The following is a 21,660-nucleotide window of genomic DNA, read 5'->3' on the forward strand; positions in this document are numbered from 1 at the left end:
ATTCATTATATCTAAAAGTACAGCATGAACATTCTTCTAAATATCTTTGTGCTCCATAGAAAAATAATAATTATATTTATATATATATATATATATACACACACACATTATACAGATATACATTTTTTTTTTCTTTTTTTGGTGCAATGACAAACATTCTAAATGGATTTGAAAAATATAAAGTGTAGACTATGGTCACTTTGTTTGAGATGTGAAAGCAGGCAGATGATCCCGGTAACACGTGTCCCTGCTGTATTGTCATCATCAACCGGTTTGGACTGGAACTGCAGCGCACATGCATGGGGATGCACGAGAGATGCACGTGGCATGTGTTTACAATGCAATTTACAGTAAGAATTGAAATAAAAGCATTCACATTAAGCAAATGCCATAAACGCAGTCTACATACATTGTCCATGTCACAGAAAACCACCCAGCATGAAAACTACCCTTAGGCTACCCATACTACACGGAGCGGATTGTTCCATTAAATATAGATTAAAGGCATTTAGATTTTCATCAGTCACTAAAAGTCTTTAAAGTGTTGACGGGAAATGATCGATGATGGGTTGACACTGCAGGAAGGCTGTGTTCATTGTCGGTGAATCAGAAAGCAAGTTAAGAGCATCGAAATGTGAAGCTGGACCAGCGAGAACAGCTTCAAACCGGTTTAAACGCCTGGCAACAAAAGCCGCAGCTCGTGCAGAACACGCCGCACAATGATGATGAAGGACAGACCGGGATGTTTCAGCTCAACACATCCGCAATCATTCATATAGTATCAGAGTGGTCATCTCACATTATGACACAATGATAAGACATTTCAAATCATAACGCAGGGTTGTCCAAAGAGCCAGTTCAACATCCTGGACTGAATTTACCACGGAAATCATCATTTCCCGGTCGGTGGTGAGGTAAGAGTCAAAAGATTTCGTTCATCTCAATGAGATGTGCATTTGTTTTAATAGCATATTATGTAATATACTGGATATTTTACTTCACAAACGTGTCTTTATATGAAACGTACGTCTTTGTTTTTCTTTCATTTTTTATTCGTTTTTTCGTTGATAATAACAACAATTCTAAATAATAATAATTCTAAAGTTGTGTAAAACTAAAGAAAAAAAATCTATATGCAGAATATAGACCAGTAATTTGAGTGGGGTTCAGGAGCGCGCGCGGTTGCTGTTGTGCGCTGGTTAGGTGTTGCTCCTTAGGCTAGTAGTTAGGTTGAGGTAGAAATGCACAATACTTGAATGGAGATTGCTGAGCACCAAAAAGGACATAAAACGTATTATAAACGTGGCCCATTGTGCAATATGTCTTTTTTCGTGTGTAAACAAATTAAAAGGTAACAGAATATCAGGCTGAACTGTTTCTTTACATTGGTTTTTCTCTACAGGAGCCCAGTGTAAACATGAGCACCTGGAACACTAAGCAAGCCCCAGACGGTGGATGGGGTTGGGCCATTGTGGTTGCTTCTTTCATGGGTCAGCTCCTGGCCTATGGTTCGCCCCAGTCAGTGGGGGTGCTCTACCCAGAATGGCTGAACACCTTCCAGGATGGCAAAGGCATGACGGCGTTGGTCGGCTCTCTCGTATCTGGGGTCGGACTCATTGCTAGTAAGTTTTCTACAGATGCATTATGCTTAAAGGGGTCATATGATGCGATTTCAAGTTTTCCTTTCTCTTTGGAGTGTTACAAGCTGATTGTGCATAGATAAGATCCCTGAAGTGCATGATATGACCCCTTTAATAAATCTACTCTGCATAAACATATGCTTTCCATTGCATTTCCTCTTCATTGAATGTCAAAACTGGAGCAGAAACATTTTTCACTCAGAAACTGCTTGTAAATTTCACAATTAATTACAAAGAAATGGCAAGTAACACACTGAATTAAACATGACATTTTCAAGTAGAAAGATACTCCATTAGTCTTTTTGTTTTTTATTTTATTGTTGTTTTATTGCTTGTTCCTCCATGTCAGTCGTAAAAGAAAATGTTTCTCATCCTCTAGTTATAAGACTTGACCTTGTTTTTCATTATGAAACTTGTTTGTCATTATTAAATGAAGAGCAGCGTGTCAAATCAATAGGGGTATAATTGTGGCTAATGATTTTCTGTTTGTGTCAGTGTGCCATTTGACGTCATCTCCTGTTTCAGAAGTCAATCAAACTCTGCACTATTCTATGTCTCAGCTTACAGCAGATCATTTTAAGCAGCTATTGATTTTAATTCGATTTTGAGTTTACCATTCTCTAACAGGATGATGCTTTGGTCCTTTCGCACAGGTCCCATCTGCAGTGCCTGTGTTGTGAATTTCGGGGCCAGACCCGTGACCATCTTCAGTGGGGTCATGGTCTCCGGAGGACTTATGCTTAGCGCTTTTGCACCCAATGTTCAGTTTCTCATATTTTCCTATGGGATTGTTGTTGGTGAGTTTCTCACATTTCCTCATAGAAAGATTACCTTTTCTAATTTGGGTCACTGCGCCACCTGCGTGTAAATGGCGGTTGATTGATTTGGGTTTTTTAGAGGCTGATGGATGATATGATATACAGAAAACTGTTCAAATGAATAGACTGATATTGATTTTTAAAACGAATACAATGCCAATTATTTGTATGTTTGTATGTCCAATATCCAATATGCATAATTGATATTTAATGTTTGAAATAAAACGTAAATTTCATCATCATATCACAACAATAAAACAGCATGTTTTTTATAACAACAAAAGCAGCAGCAGCAGCAATAATAATAACAACAGGCAAAATAAATTGACTCATCCTGTTTATTAGTGTCAGCTTGAACTACATATCAAGCATTTATGTAGTATTAACATACTACAAAACTGATTAAGGAAAAATACTTAAATATAGGAAAATATATGTAAAACCGATTACCGGTCAATCTGTAAAAAGTAAAGCTCAAGCTCCCTCCCAAAACTGTTTACCTTTATTATATTTGATTATATGATTATAACAAAGATTTTATGAGTAGGTGAACCTTTTTCCTGACTGTTCTTTAACTTGACACTTTTATTATACAGGACTAGGCTGTGGACTTGTTTATGCTGCTACTGTAACCATCACATGCCAGTATTTTGACAAGAGACGCGGTCTTGCTCTTGGCATTGTTACAACAGGTAAATATATGATCAGTCAAAAATAATACACTACCAGTCCGATTTTTGGTCATGCTGGGCTTAATTTATGATTCTCACACATTACAAAAAATAATAATAATTTAGACTAAAGCATTATTAATGTATGTATGTATAAATGAATGTATGCATTTATGAGTGAATGAATGAATGAGTTGGATCGAATCGGGAAGGAAACCCAGGCTACAAGTGCGATTAAGTGCGAAAAATTGCGATTATGACTTATAATGAGATTAAAAATATATTGTTCAAAATACACTTGTTTGAAGGGGTGCACAGATTGGCCAAGATTAAAAAAATTATAATTAAATATCAATATGGCTATAAAATAATAATAATAATAATCATTTATATTTTAATAATAATCATATTTTATATAAAAAATAAAATGATTTTTGTTATATTTCACTGTAAAAAAACATTTAACAAAAATAATATACTATTAATTATTTACTATAATTATATAATTATTATATACTATTATTATACAATACTAATATTTATCTATTAATCTACTATTAATATTTAGTCTTAATTTCTTCATTTGCAAACGTTAAACCATCAAACTTTTATTTTGACTGCAGGGAGCTTAAAGCTTCTCTTTTGTTGACAAGCGCTTCTTATTACAAGTATGGGAAGATGGTTGATAGTTGGAGCATATTATGTTCCCAAATACATGTTAAAGCGACCCAAACTCTGAGCAGATGCAGAAATGGAGTTTGTGCGGAACAGCATTTACTGCTAACCGAGCTGCTCTGAGATGCTGAAAACACTGGTGGATAATGAGTTGCTCGTGTGAGAAAACAGTGCCGCGATTCATTCTGAAACATGTAGCGCATATATTTATTCAATTAAACTGCAGCCTTTGTGATTTGGTAATCACACTAAGCCATATGACAATTTTGGTTTTATTTTGCTTAATCGTGCAACCCTACAACGAATAACATTGACATTCCATAAAACTAAAATAATTCAATCCCAATATTGGTAATACTTAACCGTCTCATTTTTTCAGGTACAAGTATTGGAGGTTGTCTCTACGCTACTGTGCAGAATGAGTTCATTGCATTCTTTGGACTCGACGGCTGCCTTTTGCTTATTGGCTGTTTTGCACTAAACATCATCGCCTGTGCTGGACTTATGAGACCCCTGCACCTGCCGGCCTACTACCTGAAACAGAGAGCAGCGCTGGCCGAGAAGGCAGAGGAGAAGGTTCTGGAAATGGCCCCTGTTGTGGAGGACCCAATCAAGAAAAATCAGTCCGTCAACGTACTAATCACAGGGGAGACGAAAGACCCTCCACCACCGTATGAGAAGAGCCTCGTGAGTTACATGGCGTTGGTGCGGCTCGTGAAGAAGAAGCAGAAGGAGTACTCTGAATACTTGCACTCGACGGCGGAACTGCTTCAGAACAGGGTCTTCTTGGCTACGTGCGTGTCTTTGTTCGCATATTGCTTGGGAGCGTACACTCCTCTTCTCTTCCTGGAGGATTTGGCGCAGAGCGAGGGTCTGATCAGTGGCATCAGCACCATCCCGCTGGTCTCCATCATGTCCATTGCTGCTGGAGTGGGGAAGATGCTGCTGGGCGTCACGATGGACATCCGCTGGATGAACAGCATCTTTCTGTACGTCTTCACCCTGCTGGGAACAGGGGTGGCTCTTCTCATAATCCCCGTTACCAGGAACTACGCTGGGCTGCAGGTCATCTCAGCGCTGCTGGGTTTTTTTTCTGGGAACTGGTCTGTCATACCTTACATGACTACTAAGGTTGTGGGAATGGATCGTCTGACTGAGGCATATGGCATCTTGATGTTCTTCGGTGGATTTAGTATAATGCTCGGACCACCAGTCGCAGGTAATTTTTTGACCTGTTGCTGATTTCAGATCTGTTAGATTAGGGCTCTATACAAGCCTTTAAAATTCACTTCATTAGTTTGAAATTAATTAGTACAGAATAGAGGTTGGCAAAAATTATAATTAAAAAATCAGATTATTTTCAATTAATCAATTAATTTGAATTGATGACACAAACCCCAGGATGTTGAATTGGAATTAATTTATTTTGAAGACTTTTACATAAATTAGACCTTTTTAGGACATAATGTGTTTTTCCCAGTATTATTAACTAAAACTAAATCCATAAAAAAATTAATTAAAAAAAAAATCATTTATTTAAAATAAAATAAACATTAACTTATATAAAATAAAATAGAATATTTAAAAAATTAAACATAATTTATTTCAGCTAGTTTCCAAGGCAACATTTCTAATTTTCGTTTAGTTTAACACACTAAAATAAACTAAATCTAATAAATAATATTTAATAAAAACTACGTAGTCATAAAAAAAAAAATCATAAAACTTTAATTAAAATTAAAATAGTAAACAGAAAATATAACGATAAAATCTAATTCAAAAACTTAACCAAACCTACAATAGTATAGAAATTATATATATATATATATATTACATACAAGTTTCTATAGGCGTGCCAATGGTGTGGCTTTTTTGTCTGGATCTATTAGTTTATTCAAAAATACATAATAAAAAAAAACACCCCTTGAAGATCCTCTTGAAAGTTGTCAGAATCTTTTGAAATGTTAGAGTTGTACTCTATAGATTTTAAAAACTAGATTGTTAAAAGATTCTTTTCTTTATTTTGGCATTTTTCACTGACCCAGGTGACATTTCAAACATGAACTGTAATGAAAAAATGAAATGTAGTACTAAAAACTACACTTACAGCAATTCAAATGTTGCTGTTTGAATTTCATTCCATTTAATTCTACTTCTATAAATTCAAATGCAAATGCATATAATGTATATATGCACATAATATTATATTATAATGTATATATACATCCTGTTTGCTACAGTATATCAATTCAAATTCAGGAATTGAATTAGAAATAAAATGGCATTCTCACTTAAGTTCTGAATGTGCAGACAGAATTGTACGGATCCAGAATGTTTACCTGCGGACAGTGCGGAGCGACATACAGTACAATTTAGTAAGTGACTCTACCATTTGTTTTGTTTCTCACTCCAGGCTGGATTTACGACTGGTTGCACTGCTATGACCTGGCGTTCTACTTCAGCGGGAGTTTCGTGCTGCTGGGAGGAGCCGGCCTTTTCCTCGCTGCCTTGTGCTGTCAGAACAAGAACCAGGATGAAACCAACATGTCAGACACAGAAAGCATTAATGACTATGACAAAGTGGTAACGGTTGCCTGAAGCATGACTACAAGATGAACTGCTGTTCAGCGGATGAATTCTCACACCTTGTAATTACAAATAACTGAAATGTACTTTACATCAGTGTTTTTTACTCATGCTACACTGAAGAATTCTAGCAAATGGTTAAAGGACTGTCCTTAGGCTTGTCATTTGTGGCGATGGTGGAGTCCTCAGTGCCATGTGTCATCAGTCTCATAGAAACAATGTTTTCAAACGTCTCAAGTTTTATGAGATGGCTTTTTTTTGTGTGTGTTTTTTTGTGCAAGACATTACACTGCAGCACTACACTGCAAATAAATATAATTTTTGTGCTGGTTAACGATTTTACAACATGAAAAGCATCCTGCAGTATTTGGACAGGTGATAATGTCTTGTGTTGTACCAAAGTTTTGGTTGTTGTTGGTTTATTTATTGTATTTGATTTGTGTCTGTAAATGCTGTTCATAAGGATCAAGCAGACTATGCCTTGTTATGAAAAATGTTAGATTTTCTTAGTGATACAGACTGTAGTCTGTAGTTGATTTAAAACTACACGCTATAAAACAATATGTATGTTAATTTGCTGTCAGGATATTTTTATAGCAGTTTAGCTATCTTTTAATTTCTTTATTTGTGTACTTTTTGAAATACCAGCTTAAACGGACTGTTTTACACATTTTGCTGTGTATGACTGTATGTTTGTTTCACTTTTTTCAACCTTGGCAAGACATTGCTACTTGAAATACGTTTTTATTATTAAATACATTTATATGAATTAATATTCAACAGTGAAAAGTGGAATGGGACACTTTAAGATATGAGTCTGCACTTGTTCCTGTTTAAAATCCATCACAGGAAAGTTTTTGGTTATGGCACCTTTAGGTGTAGTGGACCTTTGATTCTGCCATTATTATTTATGTCTCTTTAATTTTTTATTTGCATTTTTATGTTTTTTTATAATTACATTTTCATTGGGATAAATGTTTATTTGCTGCTTATTTTATGGCCAGTCTAATTTTGAAAACACTAGTCATGGTCTGTTGATGCAAAATGCAAACAAAGCCAGACTTTACTGTATAGATTTATACTGAGTTTCATTAGACTGCCATGATGTGAGGTGGCCTTGTGGTCTCCATGGATACAGTAACCATAGTGAGTGCAATCAGAGGTCTATTTATACAGTCACCAGTGTCTGTTTACCTGCAGGTTTTGATAAAAGTTGTACAGGAACACCTCATAATATTTATTCCATGGTCTGTCTGAATACTGGATTCTGATTGGCTGGCAGGTATGCAGTAAAACCGTTTAATGCACAGGTAGTTCCAAGTCGGTTTAATCACCGTTCCATATTAATGCGCTGCTTTAATTGATGCACACTAACCAACACACAGCACTCGCGCGCACACACACACACGCACACAGAGTGAGAGATCGCAGATTGCGCTGCACACACACATAAACTTGTTGTCAACGCTTCCCCGCGATTTTTATTAATAAAATAGCCTAGATACTAGATCGCTACATTATATTCCACAGCAACGATGGTAAAATGGCTGTTTTTGAAGTAATTGTTTGTAGAAAGAGGCACGCAGCACGCAGGTACACACAACTGTCATCTCTCTCTATAGATAATTAATTGAAATACATGCTATAATTCATTCAAATAAATGGGATCTTTCCGCACTATTTCATCTCTGTGTCTGATTTGAAGCGGGCAGAATGCTAGAGCTAACGTGCCATAACTGACGAAAATAACTGCCATATTTACCCATTCGATCAAATATTGCGCTGTAAAGAACAATACTAGTTTTAACTTGTCTATAACTTGGCAAATGACCATGGAATAAGCGGGATAATCAACGGCTAGCCGTGCATTAAAGGATTTTAAATGCACTTCGCGGAGGCAAGCACCCTCTGCTTCGCGTCAGCCGGTTCTTTGCCTCCACGTCGTGCATTTAAAATCCTTTAATACACGGCTAGCCGTTGATTATCCCTTACATATATTATGAGTCTATACTGCCAAAGTCTACTCTAAACTGATTCCCAAATTCATCTACATGTATAAAATGTCTGTTCTCAAACTTAGGTTTATGCTTTAGTTAATCAGAGCAGAAGAGTGATTATGACATTGTATATAATGGACATTCAAATATATCCACTTTGAAAATCACTTTCTTAATCAGTATTTTGTCTTGTTTTCCAGTGCAATATCTTAAAAACAAAATAAATTTACTTAAAGGAAAAGTTTGCCCCCAAAAATGTAAACCTTCTGGACAGAGGACTCCTATTTTAGCCAGAAGCAATGGTTTGAAGTTTTAAACGTCTCGATGATGAATTTGTTTATTACAAACACGCAGTGTTTGATGGAGCCATTTGGCTTGTGCCAGTCGTGACCTAATGGTTAGAGAGTCAGACTAAAATCCAAAGGTAGTGGGTTTGAGTCTCGGTACTGGCAGGGATTGTAAACGGGAAACTGCTTGCCTAATTCAACTTTTTTCATTCTCACTTAGGTCCATCAGCATCCTTTGCAGTCAATCCAATTCTAACATTTAACTCCCCATCCTGCAAAAATCACATTTGAAGTTCAGACCTGTTCAAACCAGCTAATGGACTGTTAATCGTGTCTGTCATTACCGTCTATGTTCCAAAGCCATCAGGTGAAGTCAAGTTCACATCAATGATCATTCTTTATGCAAAAATATAAAAAAAACAAACATGAGTTTTGCTATTTAGAACACAATTCAAAGCGGAATGGTCATGCGCCAGTCAGTCCTTGCAGCCATGGTCATGTGCCAATCAGAACTGCAACAGTAACTCAGATCATCATTCCGAGAGAAAACTGGACAATATAATATGTTTTTTGCCTTTCTTTATGTGTAAAAACACCAAGGGAAGCCGGATAGCCCTGTTAAAAAAACCAGCATATGCTGGTTAGGTATGTTTTGACGCTGGGATGCTGGTTTAAGCTGGTCCTTTGCTGGTTTATTTCCTTTGCTGGTTTAAGCTGGTCCTTTGCTGGTTTATGCTGGTCCTTTTGTTTGTTTATGCTGGTCATGTGCTGGTTTATGCTGGTCCTTTTGCTGGTTTATGCTGGTCATGTGCTGGCCAAGGACCAGCATAAACTAGCAAAAACCAGCAAAAGGACCAGCGTAAAACCAGTAAAGGACCAGTTTAAACCAGCAAAGGACCAGCATAAACCAGCACATGACCAGCATAAACCAGCACATGACCAGCATAAACCAGCACATGACCAGCATAAACCAGCACATGACCAGCATAAACCAGCACATGACCAGCATAAACCAGCACATGACCAGCATAAACCAGCACATGACCAGCATAAACCAGCACATGACCAGCATAAACCAGCACATGACCAGCATAAACCAGCACATGACCAGCATAAACCAGCAAAGGACCAGCTTAAACCAGCATCCCAGCGTCAAAACATACCTAACCAGCATATGCTGGTTTTTTCAACAGGGAGTAGCTAAATCTAATGTCACTGATTAAACCCACTGCCTATCACACAATAAAAGAATCACATTGCTGGGTGTTTTTGAAAGTGTTGATTTTGTTTGGTTTAATAGCATTATCTTTGCGAGTATAACTCTCACTTGGCTTGTGAATTAGCAGAACTTGAACAGAGATACAACACTCAACACGAATAACGCTTAATGTGGCTTAATGGACCAAGACGGTGATAAAGACAAAATTGTAAAGCATACTTTGTGCAGATACGCATATGAGGCGAAAATGTGAACGAAACGTGTTTATTTACACATTAAGCGTTTTCCTCTTATATAAAGAAAATGCTTAATGCACCGAGACAGTAATATTAAAACACCACATTCTTTGCACACTTTAATTAAGCATACTATGTGTAGGAAAACAGATGAGCCCAAAATATGTCTGTTCAATGCATAAGCCATGTTAAGCGTTTTCTTTTTATGGTTTTCTAAAGGGAGGTTGTCATTTTGGTTGTCATTTGTTGAAATAAATATTACAAAAATACAGTGTTCGTGCCTGTCCGCTGAATATGACCCACAATCTCCGATTCTCCTCCGTGGTCATGGAAAAATGAGTAGGCTAGGCCTATTTACAATGACATCACTGAAACGTTTCCAACAAAGAAATGGATGGACTTCTGTCAGCTTACGTAACGTTTATACATCAGGCCCCTGGTACATTGCAGCAAAGGGTCACGATCCATTCCCTGCTCTCCACCAGAGGTTGCCACACACGCCACTCAGACTTTCACCCTGGACTCCATTTCCCAAGATCCCCTCTGATTACACCCTCACCTGTTTCCAATAACCCTGACACTATAAAGGTTGCACTCACTCACATCCAGGTGCTCAGTATTGATTAGCCTAGCTGCCATTCCAAGTGCTTCCTAGTATCCTGTTTCCTAGTCTTGTTGTTCTGACCCTAGCCTGTTTATCTCGCCTCTGATCATTTACTGCTTGCCTTTATCTATTGCCTGTGTTGGATTATTCTCTTGCCTTGCCCTCTGGACACTGTTTGCTGGTGTATGACCTTTGCCTGTCTGACTACGCTCTTTGTTTGAATAAAAGTCTGCAATTGGATCCGACCTTGCCTACACGACCCTCATTGTTACTCAGAGACTATAGAAAAGAAAGGGACTTTGATTGCAGTAGATGGAGACCTCTCTCAATGGCTCTGTATAGACTTCCTTATGTTTCATAGGCCTACCTGTTATATTCTAAAGCAAAGATGTATTTTGTTTGTGAGTGATTCATTATCGAATAAAATAAATAAATAAAAACCTATTCCTAATGTCATGACTTAACAAGCGGTGTTGAAAGCGTGTTTGCGTGCTGATAATGTCCTGTGAGCTCGCAGTGCAGAAATGCTACCTCGGGAGGGCAGTTTTTAAGTGCGCTACTTTTGAAACTGTACCCGCTGCAGCAAAAATGGCTGCCCACTGTCTGTCTGTCTGTCTGTCTGTCTGTCTGTCTGTGTGTGTGTGTGTGTGTGTGTGTGTGTGTGTGTGTGTGGTCACTACTCACTGCTGTGTGTGGGACACCATACCTGGCTACACGTCACGTCACTTTCACTTGTTTTTATCAGCTGTTTGGACTCTCAATCTGACGGCACCCATTCATTGCAGAGGATCTATTTTTGAGCAAATGATGTAAAGCTAAATTTCTCCAAATCTGTTCAGAAACGTAATCTTCGACATCTTGGATGACCTAAAGGTGAGTAAATTTTCAGCAAATGCTCATTGTTGGGTAAATCTTTTACAAGCAATAATTGTTTTCAAAAATAGATCTTGAATTATTTTTCTTACCTCACTGGCAAATTGTTTATTATTAGTATTATTATTATTGTCTTTTTAGTACTATACAATTTATGCTTATGAACTACTGTTTTACTGAGCAGTTTATAATTAATAGTAGGTAGGCCTACTTTTCTGCCGGTTGGAAATAATATAAGAGCTGACTAAAAGGAAAGAGTGTAATCCATCTGCAGTTTGACTTGGTAAAATATCTAGAGAGGAAGGAGGAGAGAAACTAAGGGCAGCCAAACATTTCATCCAGTAAATACTTTGTTCTATAAATAAAATATAGCTTGCATCCAGAGTTTAAATGAGTAGTGATGCTTAACAGACACAACCGATCATAATTTCTACCTAAAATGTAACGTTTCTACTGATACTGTAGTTATTTTATACAAAAGCACAATATTCTGACTTGAACACAGGCAAAACACATTATTACCTGCAGTCACCAAGAGGGCAGCCGCAACACAGATCCAGGAAGACAGTCTTGCAAACAACTTCTGTCTAAAAAAGATATATAATTTACACCTCAGTTAATAAACCGACAACATGTGTCAAACATTACGATGTTCATAGACATTGTTTAATATTAATTTAATGTCATCATTTTGTGTTATGCATAATAAATGTCATATAATATACAGGGTAGAGCACCATTTCAATGATGTTCAGACTGATTTGAGAATGGCAAGTCGTTCTAATAGTCTTTAATTAAATTAGGCAGAACATCAGACACACTGGACTATTCTTGGCTTATGAAGATGTACCTGCAAACGCAAACTGTATCACAATAAGTGTGCAGTTGGTTACAATGGTAACTGCTGAAACGGATGCTGGTGTTCTCCACTGGTGTGCTATTTAGATTGCCATGTTTGATGAACTTATAAATAGCCCAGTTTTTCTGCATTAGTCGTCGGTTCTATATGCACCCAAATGCTGTTCTCAGAGGTTAAGCAAACAATGGACAGAACTCTGTTTTTATAACACTACACTAACACTGTTCTGTTTCAAGATTTATCAGTCACCACTTTCAGGTGCAAATCATTTAAAAACATAACACGATTAGATTAGTCAGATTCAAAGCAAATTATTTTTATGAAATTGTTCTTGAAATTGACTCTTCTAAGGTTGGAATACACTAAATGATTTTGCCCAGATATTCTGACATTTATAAACATGTTTTATATTTTAAATGGATGTTAGAACACATATTTTTGTCACTAGCCATGAGGCACATGAATGAATTTGTTGTGTTCAGAAGGTTTGAAAGTCTGTGATCCTCAGTCGTTTAGTGTATGATGCCCAGATTTTTTTTCTCAAATTTACACAAAAATGTACACAAAAATTACAGCTGTTTAATTTGATACTATAGCTCATAATTTAGTCTGGCTTTTATATATTGCTTCTCACACTGAATATTGAGCAGGCTCAGAGCAGCCTTAACTCAGCAGTGTAAAGAGGCCATTTAATATTACAGTGACTAGAGACTCACTATGTTCAGTGATTTTAACTAAACCACCTTCAACAGAGCCATCATGTTTTGTTTATGTTTGGAAAGCTACGTCGCAGAGAGTGCTCTTGAAGGGTTGCCATGTCCACTTATTATAGGCAATGCTTATTGAATGTCTTTGGGCTTGTTGCTTGGGCTGGGTTCATAAAGTGATCCATTTATGGAGTTAATAAAGTAGAAAGGTGCAAATCGCTATATTTTGGTATGTGGCTTATATTCAAGATCTGGCAACCCTAATGAGTAAAAATGTACCTTGTGATTTCTTTCACCGCACTTACAAAAAAACAAATCACAACTCTGATATGTTTAAATATATCATTAACAACTAGTAGTTCAGTTCATTTCTGTACACACTGCATAGAATTTCTGTAAGTGGTTGTCACTACCTGAATTTTTCGGGAGTCAATTCGGTTGTAGAATGCAGTTGTCACTCCCGTAAAATACTGAACTGTGAGAACAGGCTTAAGCACTAAAGGAATTGAACCAAATTTAGCTGCAGCGTACATAGCCAATAAGTGTTCTAAAGTCAGCTCAAACTATCAAACATGTTTGATATCCTCCAACTGGATAGAATTATAGTCTTAAACTAGAAAATCTGTCAACTCATACTCCCCAAAATCTGCAGAGTGGCTCTCTTTCGGCATCTAACATCCACTCATCCAGACTGCAAATCGAAGCAAAAATCTGGACTAAAGTCATGTAGTGTATTTTAGCCTTTACAGAACTTCAAGTCTTTCTTGGACTCCTTGTTGCATTTAACCTAGATTAAGGCCAGTTAATCAGATCATGTAAATGAATTACAATAAAAGGAACAGATTGGAACTAATTGTATAGCCTAACACATCTTAGTGTAAGAAATCAATAATCTCTACAGTAAATGAATTTAAGAACTCTATTTCTGGCTTTTGGCCATTGACAAAATATCCATTAGCTGAGTCACTCTGTAATCCCAAACTGCATACAGTGTAACCAGATTTATACGAATGGTCTTGTAATAATATATCAAAGTGAAACCGTTTCTGTTCAACAGAACAGTAAGACTGAGGAATCCCAACGGTCTTTTAATTTTATGAAAGCCTATGGGAGGCTCTCCAGTACTGGACATTTAATTTTTCATGGGGGTATTATATGTCCATGGGTATTAGCACATTGTTTTTGCGCGTGCAATATCTTTGTTCATCACAGACAGTGGCATTCATCAATGTCCAGTGCAATAATTCAGCACTGTAACAGATCTGCAACATCCATACTCATCCACAAACACAGTCACTTGTCGCCACCTACTGGCACAAACATGTATCCTGCAGAGAAGCTCACTAACATCCAGTAGAGGCAAAATAGAGGCAAGCGGAATGGATATAAACGGTGAAAATTCCAGTTTAATGACTGGAACTAAGTGTTGTATAATGTTAATTGTAAACAATGTAAAAATGATTTGTTGAGGTTGTAAAACAAAGATTATTGGAGTATATTTTATAAGAAATTACCATTTCAGTCTTTCTACTTCAAAATTTCACTTTTAATTCAGTGTGTTACTTGTAACTTTGTAATTATTTATGAAATGTACACATTTTTTGTGATAAAATTTTCACCTCATTTTTTCAGTGTAGTATACTTATAGTATTACGAATGAATATGCTTGCCAAAATGTTTTTGTCAGAATACACAGATAATTTTATTAGCTTTCAATTCAATTCAGTTCAATTTTTTTGTGCAGTTACAGCATCTGCCAGCAGGGGCACACTGGACTGTTTTAACTAGGCAAATCTTGACCTCTTCTTTTGGATGAACTTCTAACCTACATTTCCAGTATATGAAGGCATTTTATTTTATTTTTTTTACTTGTGGCCTTTCTGTCACTTACTTTGCTTTGGTCTGCCAGCTGTTTTCCAAGACCTTTTTCTTTTGTCAGACCAGGCACTCTCTTCACTATAAGCGGGGCAATCTCTCTCGTTCTGTCTTTCTGTTCCTCCAGCCATACATTATTCATGCGCTATGTCCACTCGGCAGAACTAATCTGGCCTGCTGGTGATGACTGCACATTAAAATGCACCAAAATGAGCATGTTTCTTCTGTTAGGCCATTAAAGACCCGAAAACGATGGGAAAGATCTCTGGAGAGCACTATAAGTGCGTTCCCAAAATAGAAGGTTTTATGTTTACATGGACCTGAAATGTTGACATGAAAAGTTTGGACATGCTTGACTGAATTGTTGTTTCTCATGATCTTAAACACTTTTTGATCTGTAGGTTTATGCCTAAAGTCTTGAAATGAGTTTGGTAGATAGATAAATATACACTGAAAAAATGTATCATGGTTTCCACAAAAACATTAATCCTCTATGGTATGGAGTTGCCATATGGCAATAATTAATTTCTACTCATTTCCTTGTTATTCTGAAAAAAAAATTTGGGGGCTGTTTTTAAGTCACATGACATTTGAATGTCCATCCAGAACTCTTTTTCCCATTGTAACCTTCACACGGAAGACACCTGTTGAAGTGCTCCAGAAATTGCTCTATTAACCTCATTTCTAAACATCTCTTCGCAAGGAGGATTTTTTTGCAGCATCTTTGTTAAATAAATTGTATATTTGTATTCACAATTTAACTTTGTCTAACATAGTTTTGCTCTGAGTTTCCATACGAACAACCCCTCCCAAAAAAAAATTTCTTTCAAAAATCTGTTTTGATTTGTATTTCATGTAATAAAAACTCATTAAAAATATATTTCATGGTTAGAACATAATGCATACCATAGAAGGTTAAGCAGCATAAACGGTTTTCAACACTGATAATAATAAGAACCGTTATTAATAATTGATAATAATTGTGTAACAAATCAGCATAGAATGATTTCTAAAGGAACATGTGACACTGAAGACTGGAGTAATGATGCTGAGAATTCAGCTTTGCCATCACAGGAATAATTACGTATTAAAATACATAAAAATATAATATAGTCTATAATATATAGTTCTTCTGCTTTGTATAAACACCCTGATCGTGTTTCCACTGCCTGCCATTGTGCTGTTTTTGGTCTGTTTTCTTGGAATCACTTTCAAAGCAACTGTCTGCAGATGAGTCAGCTCCATCAAAGATCCGTTCTGGGAAGGACTCAGGTCTTTGCTCTGAGTAATATACCATGGTGTTGCAGCTGAATGGTGCAGCATACAAAGAAAGGTGTTTCTTCAAGTAGGGCTACTTTTTGTACCCTAAAACATAGATTCTAGTTATTATACATTTTAAATATTATAAACGTTGTTATACATTTTAAACATTCGTCAGTCTGTGCATCAGCTGCTGGTGATAAGTGAGTCATTGAATCATTCATTCAAAACAATGATTCGTCTAACAATCCAGCGACGACACACCACTGCTGTGGCTTCATTGGAGGTGTTTTTGCTGGCAGGGGGTAAAACAGACAAAGTATATTTCTTGTTTATTAAACTGTTACATGAACGCACTTGTAACTGAATTGCACTGCTGTTTTAGAATAGCCGTTGCAGCCTTATAGATACACATGTTTGTATTCGTAATCATCTGTCAGAATGTAATAACTTGCTCAGCCTATAATCTAATCTAATATAGAGACTTTCCACAATCCAAACTATTTCTGGTAGAACTCATATTTGAACATTCTTTCTCACTCAGAATATTGCCTATTTCTAGAGAAATCAAAAGTGCTGCAAACATATCATCCATTTATATCCTTCCAGTCTCTTAGTCTCTGTACATTTAATGTCAAGATATTTGGACTTGTTGACTTGAAATAAAGTAACAGATGGTTATTTTCACGTCACAGAGCAATGGTTGATTATGTTCAGCACCATGTTGTTTCACTGTTTTTTAAATCCAGATTTAGCATCTTCACACCTCCCACCCATCCTTAATGTACACATGTTCAATAATTCAACCCTTGATTCCTCTGAATAACCAAGATACTGAGAAAAGTCAGTAAATCCAACCTATTCCTGTGGTCTTAATTTAAAATGTGGGAGGCAGAGTTGTCTGACTTGTTTAATAATATTAAAAATTTTTTTTTTTTTTTACTGTTTTACTGTATTTTTTGATGAAAAACATGCGGACTTTATAAGAGTTATTATAGTTAACTTAAACTGAAACTTAAACACTGAAGAGAGACTTTCAAAAACATTTTTTTAAAAATCATACAAACCTTTGAACGATATTCTCTTGTTTTTAGAGAATATGTCTTGCAATATTTTATTTCTCTCTGTTTCAAGCATAAACCGACATTTTTCTTAAATTTATGCTTTAAACAAGAACAAAACGTTTGTGCTGATTTGCCTTGTTACTTCAGGAAATCGGTTCAATTGTGCTAAAACAGTAGCTGCAAATAATAATAACACTATCAGCAAGCACAATTCATTCTTAATTAAATCCCCCATCTCATGGCAATTCATAACTATAATATATAATAATATTATCCCTTAAAAGTTCATTTCTGATGCTGTTGTTGACTGTTTCAGTTCTCAGAGTTTAGCCTCTCGCTTGGCTGGCTGCACGCTCACACGTTTCTTCCTGTTCTACAGGACCCGGTCAGGACAGTCCCGCAGTATAGCTACCCTGATTCCACCAGTAGGCATGGGTCACCATCTCTACACGTGAGTCCTAGTGCACCAGATCTGTCAAGACACATCACACCATATCGAAAGCTCGTCCTCTCTGTCTCTCTCAGACACACACGCGGGCTATTTGGGACTGATCAAGACCATGTTTTTTGTAAATATTTTTCAGTGCCTGCCAAGTCAAGCCTGGGACACCCGCACCATGCAAATATGAGTGCTCTGAGGCAATCTGTGGGGATTTCACAAACAACAGCACCAAGTGACCAATCCAATGATGCTGAAATCTGTCATCCTTCACTGAGGTAAGACCTTTCCCAGAGGAAAAACCAATTGCTCAGAGGTTGCTCTTTCTTAGCTTAGGAGTCTTAACCCTATTTGATAGGCCTGTAAATGATCAACATAATCAAAACTTTGCTGAAAAACATGTATAATTCTAAAGCCTTTTAGTATAATTCTAAAAACGTTCACCTTCAGGTTGTGAAATCTATTTGTTGTGAAATTTTTAATGATTTTTATGAAGTGAATGTAAAAATATATTTTATATTGTTAGTAATGTTTCAATATGAACTGGACTGAAGGAATGTAGGTTTACTTGATCATCCATACATCTTTTTTTTTTTTTTAGAAAAATTCTGTTATCAGGTTTTTGAAGAGCATTTATTTGTTCATCTCTCAGTCATCATTGTATTGGATTGCATTATATGATTCGCCCCCTACAATGAAAACCACAGAACATCAAACATAAAACTAAGCATTAAAATATCCTCTTTTCATGATGTATTATTGGGAGATAGAGAATGACAACTGATATTCATATGCATTGTTTTGAAAAGTAGTCTGCTATATTGTTTTTAAAAATGTCATTAATTTACATTACAAGCTGTCAGAATTCCATCTTACTTTTTGGCCATATAAATATCAGCAACTGCACCAAATTGCATGTTTTTGTTCAGTATGGGCCTCTGAATAAAAAGTCAAGAGTATGAGCTCCATATTCATATCATACTATATGGGCCATAAAAACATGATGTATCAAATATGAAAAACATTTTTTGTTGAGTAAAAGCTGACATGAAACTATAGCCCGAAATTGAGCCAGTAGATAAAACAATTATAATAATAAATTAATTATTATTATGATTGTTTTATCTAATGCTCAATAAACTACATTTCTAAATAAAATTTTGGGGGGCTATAGTTTCATGTCAGCTTTTACAGGGTTAATGGAGCTTCCGATTAGGTCTTTTATAAGAAGTTTATATGAGAAATAAAAAAATAGACACAAACTGAAAGAGTATAGAGCTATCAAACAAACAGCATTGTTTGGATAACTTGGTCTTTACCAGAATCTCATGAGAAATGTTTGAGTTCATTTTGAGATCTCCGACTGTTTTGATTTGAGCACAGATTGAGATTCTGAAACTCAAGAATAGACATGTGAGTCTTTTTTTCTTTGGAGACAAAAATCGGAGAGTTGGGAAACCTGCTCTCCATTTAATCTCATTGCCGTCTAGGAGAAACAATTCAGATCTCATTAATGGTTTTTCTTCATTGCTAACACCAAACAAAGCATGTAACAAAATCAAATATATGAGAGCACTAATCAATCATTTGTTTGATGCATTATTGAAGGTATGCCTCAATATCATGTTCCAATAGACCTGGTGAAGTTAATTAGTTTGTATAGCTTCACTCTATGCAGACATACAGTACTGGTTATTAATTACATTAATTATTCACAATCTTTTGGGTGGATGTGCTTTTAAGGTGTGTGCATGTACTGAGCTACAAGCACAGCACGCATGTTTATGTGACAGGAGTATGTACTGTGATATGATTCCTTTCTGGTCCTCAAGGGAGAGTCCTGAGATGTGAGGAGAATTCCAAAGAGGAAATCTGGGGGATTTTCCCACATCGGCAGGCTGATCATGATTCCCACTTACACATGCACAGAATTCTGAAAGTGTGTGTGTGTGTGTGTTTTTTTTTTTTTAAATGGTTGTGCTTCTTGGAGTGTATGAGATTATTAAAATATGTCTTTAGACAATTAAACAAAACGATGACGTCCATGAATTTTAACATCAGTTCAAATGAAACCTGCACAAAAATATTGTGGACATCTTCTGATCTGATTATATCTCTGTCCAGTTGTTTTGTGGGAGATGGAGGCTGTGTGTGAAGAGAGAGATCCAGGTTTGCACGGGATTATGGGAGCTGTGTGTGTTGATTGGAGGAACCGGTTCTGTGTTACCTCACCCAATATAAGGTAAGACTCAACATACCAATGCTGAATGAAAGATGAATTCATTATCTACTGGATCAAGTCAAAAGCTTTTCACAGCCAAATACAGTCACATGATAATTAAATAGTTAGTAAAAAGAAGATATAATACAGGTTATATTACATTTCTCAGACCTGCTACTACCCACTTACCAGGTCTTCTTTCTTCTCTCATCCTGTAGCTTCACATTCTTACTGACAGAGGAAGACAAACCTCAAGCACCTGAGGTAAAACACTCTAAAACAGCACATCATCTATGCATATCCTAACTTTAAATGTCATAAAGCTATTATTTTAATTTCCTTCAAATGTAATCTTTATCGCTTCAAGCAAACATACGGCTAACGATGAAAATTAATTTACTTCCCCTTATGTCATTCACAACCTGTATCACACGAAAGGTAAATATTTCAAGAATATTCTTATGACAGTTTTTTCAATGCAATGAAAGTGAGTAAGTACTAGGGCTGTCAAGGTTTAAATTGACAAAAAGAAACACAAACAATGTCATTACACTAGTCCATATGACTAATGGGCTATATTCAATTTCTTCTGATGTCATATGATTCAATATTTAAGTAATTATTCACTGATAATCTGCCTTAGGTCTTCCTGGCACACGGTTGATGCAGTTTGCAACACAAGTCTGAATGATTTGTTTTCAAGTTGGCCGGATACTTGTTGATGCTCAATAATCTGGTTGCAGCGGTTGGTTACCAGCTCACTGGAGGGGGAGATCAGTTTTAGTTTTTGTAGTTTAGAGCTTCGTTAATCCCCTTTAGTTCAGTGGTGCATCACATATGCGATCAACACTTAACAAATACACATACAAATACTCAAAATACATAAAAAAAAAATAGAAGGAAAAAAAAACAACTAAATTTATTACATAAACATATTGCTTCAGGCACAAAAGTTAATATGTAACGATTTGTAAAACATCTGATTGTCCTTAAATGTCGCCCAAGGGGCATCCACTCAAAATAATAATGCAAAGGGTGTGTGCTGTCTCCTATTATTTTATGTGCCATCCTCATCACTTGCTGTTCATAATCAAATGTAAGACTTCGCAAGGAAGCACCCATAATTCGTGCGCACATATTAACAATGCCTTGCAAACAATTTGTGTTCTTTATAGACAATTATGAAAACAAACAAATAAAGGAAAAGGACAGGATACTTTAAACAAATGAATTAAAAAAAGACCTGTGAATAACTCTCTGTACATTGAACGAGTTAAGCTTCCTCAGCACAAACAATCTTTGGTGTGACTTTTTAATCACTATTGTCACTATTGATATATTAATATCAATTGTCACTCTATATCTCCCAATAATATGTCTTAGTAAGTTGATATTTAAATGCTTAGTTTATGCTGTAGTTTTAATTGTATTGCAGTGATGATTGAAATATAAAGCAAATATAAATAAAACAAATACAAAGATAATGCAAATAAACATTCCTCAAAAGCATGTAGTATCATATTTGCCACTTAATAATTTTTTTTTCTAAAAATGATGAATGGATAAGTTGCTTCAGTCCAGCAAGTGTTCATCTTGAAATATTGCTAACAATATAAAAGTTATTCTTAT

General features: G+C 36.1%; 2 protein-coding genes across 2 annotated transcripts in view; both read left to right on the forward strand.

Moving 5' to 3' along the window:
• The first annotated feature begins 761 nt into the window (after window positions 1–761).
• slc16a9b (solute carrier family 16 member 9b) lies at window positions 762–6,634 on the forward strand. The gene is made up of 6 exons (XM_016536820.1): window positions 762–914; window positions 1,403–1,622; window positions 2,294–2,437; window positions 3,055–3,150; window positions 4,184–5,023; window positions 6,218–6,634. The coding sequence occupies exons 2-6, from the start codon at window positions 1,418–1,420 to the stop codon at window positions 6,400–6,402; spliced, it is 1,470 nt and encodes a 489-aa protein (XP_016392306.1). The 5' UTR covers window positions 762–914; window positions 1,403–1,417; the 3' UTR covers window positions 6,403–6,634.
• Window positions 6,635–16,342: 9,708 nt separating this feature from the next.
• The window catches only part of fam13c (family with sequence similarity 13 member C), a 29,029-nt gene continuing 23,711 nt past the window's right edge, over window positions 16,343–21,660 (forward strand). Inside the window, exons 1-2 of the mRNA XM_016536808.1 lie at window positions 16,343–16,380; window positions 17,688–17,822. Coding sequence (XP_016392294.1) covers window positions 16,343–16,380; window positions 17,688–17,822 — 173 coding nt within the window. The remainder of the gene's footprint in view (window positions 16,381–17,687; window positions 17,823–21,660) is intronic.

Source organism: Sinocyclocheilus rhinocerous, unplaced genomic scaffold (assembly GCF_001515625.1).
Source record: "Sinocyclocheilus rhinocerous isolate Xijiao unplaced genomic scaffold, SAMN03320098_v1.1 scaffold2020, whole genome shotgun sequence".
Classification (NCBI taxonomy): domain Eukaryota; kingdom Metazoa; phylum Chordata; class Actinopteri; order Cypriniformes; family Cyprinidae; genus Sinocyclocheilus; species Sinocyclocheilus rhinocerous.

What these genes read in the sequence shown, in the direction of transcription:
- slc16a9b (XM_016536820.1), top strand. Translation starts at nt 1,418, where the DNA reads ATGAGCACCTGGAACACTAAGCAAGCCCCAGACGGTGGATGGGGTTGG. An exon ending in TGGGGTCGGACTCATTGCTA is followed by an intron (nt 1,623 to 2,293) that starts GTAAGTTTTCTA and finishes CCTTTCGCACAG; the next exon opens with GTCCCATCTGCAGTGCCTGT. An exon ending in TCTTGGCATTGTTACAACAG is followed by an intron (nt 3,151 to 4,183) that starts GTAAATATATGA and finishes TCATTTTTTCAG; the next exon opens with GTACAAGTATTGGAGGTTGT.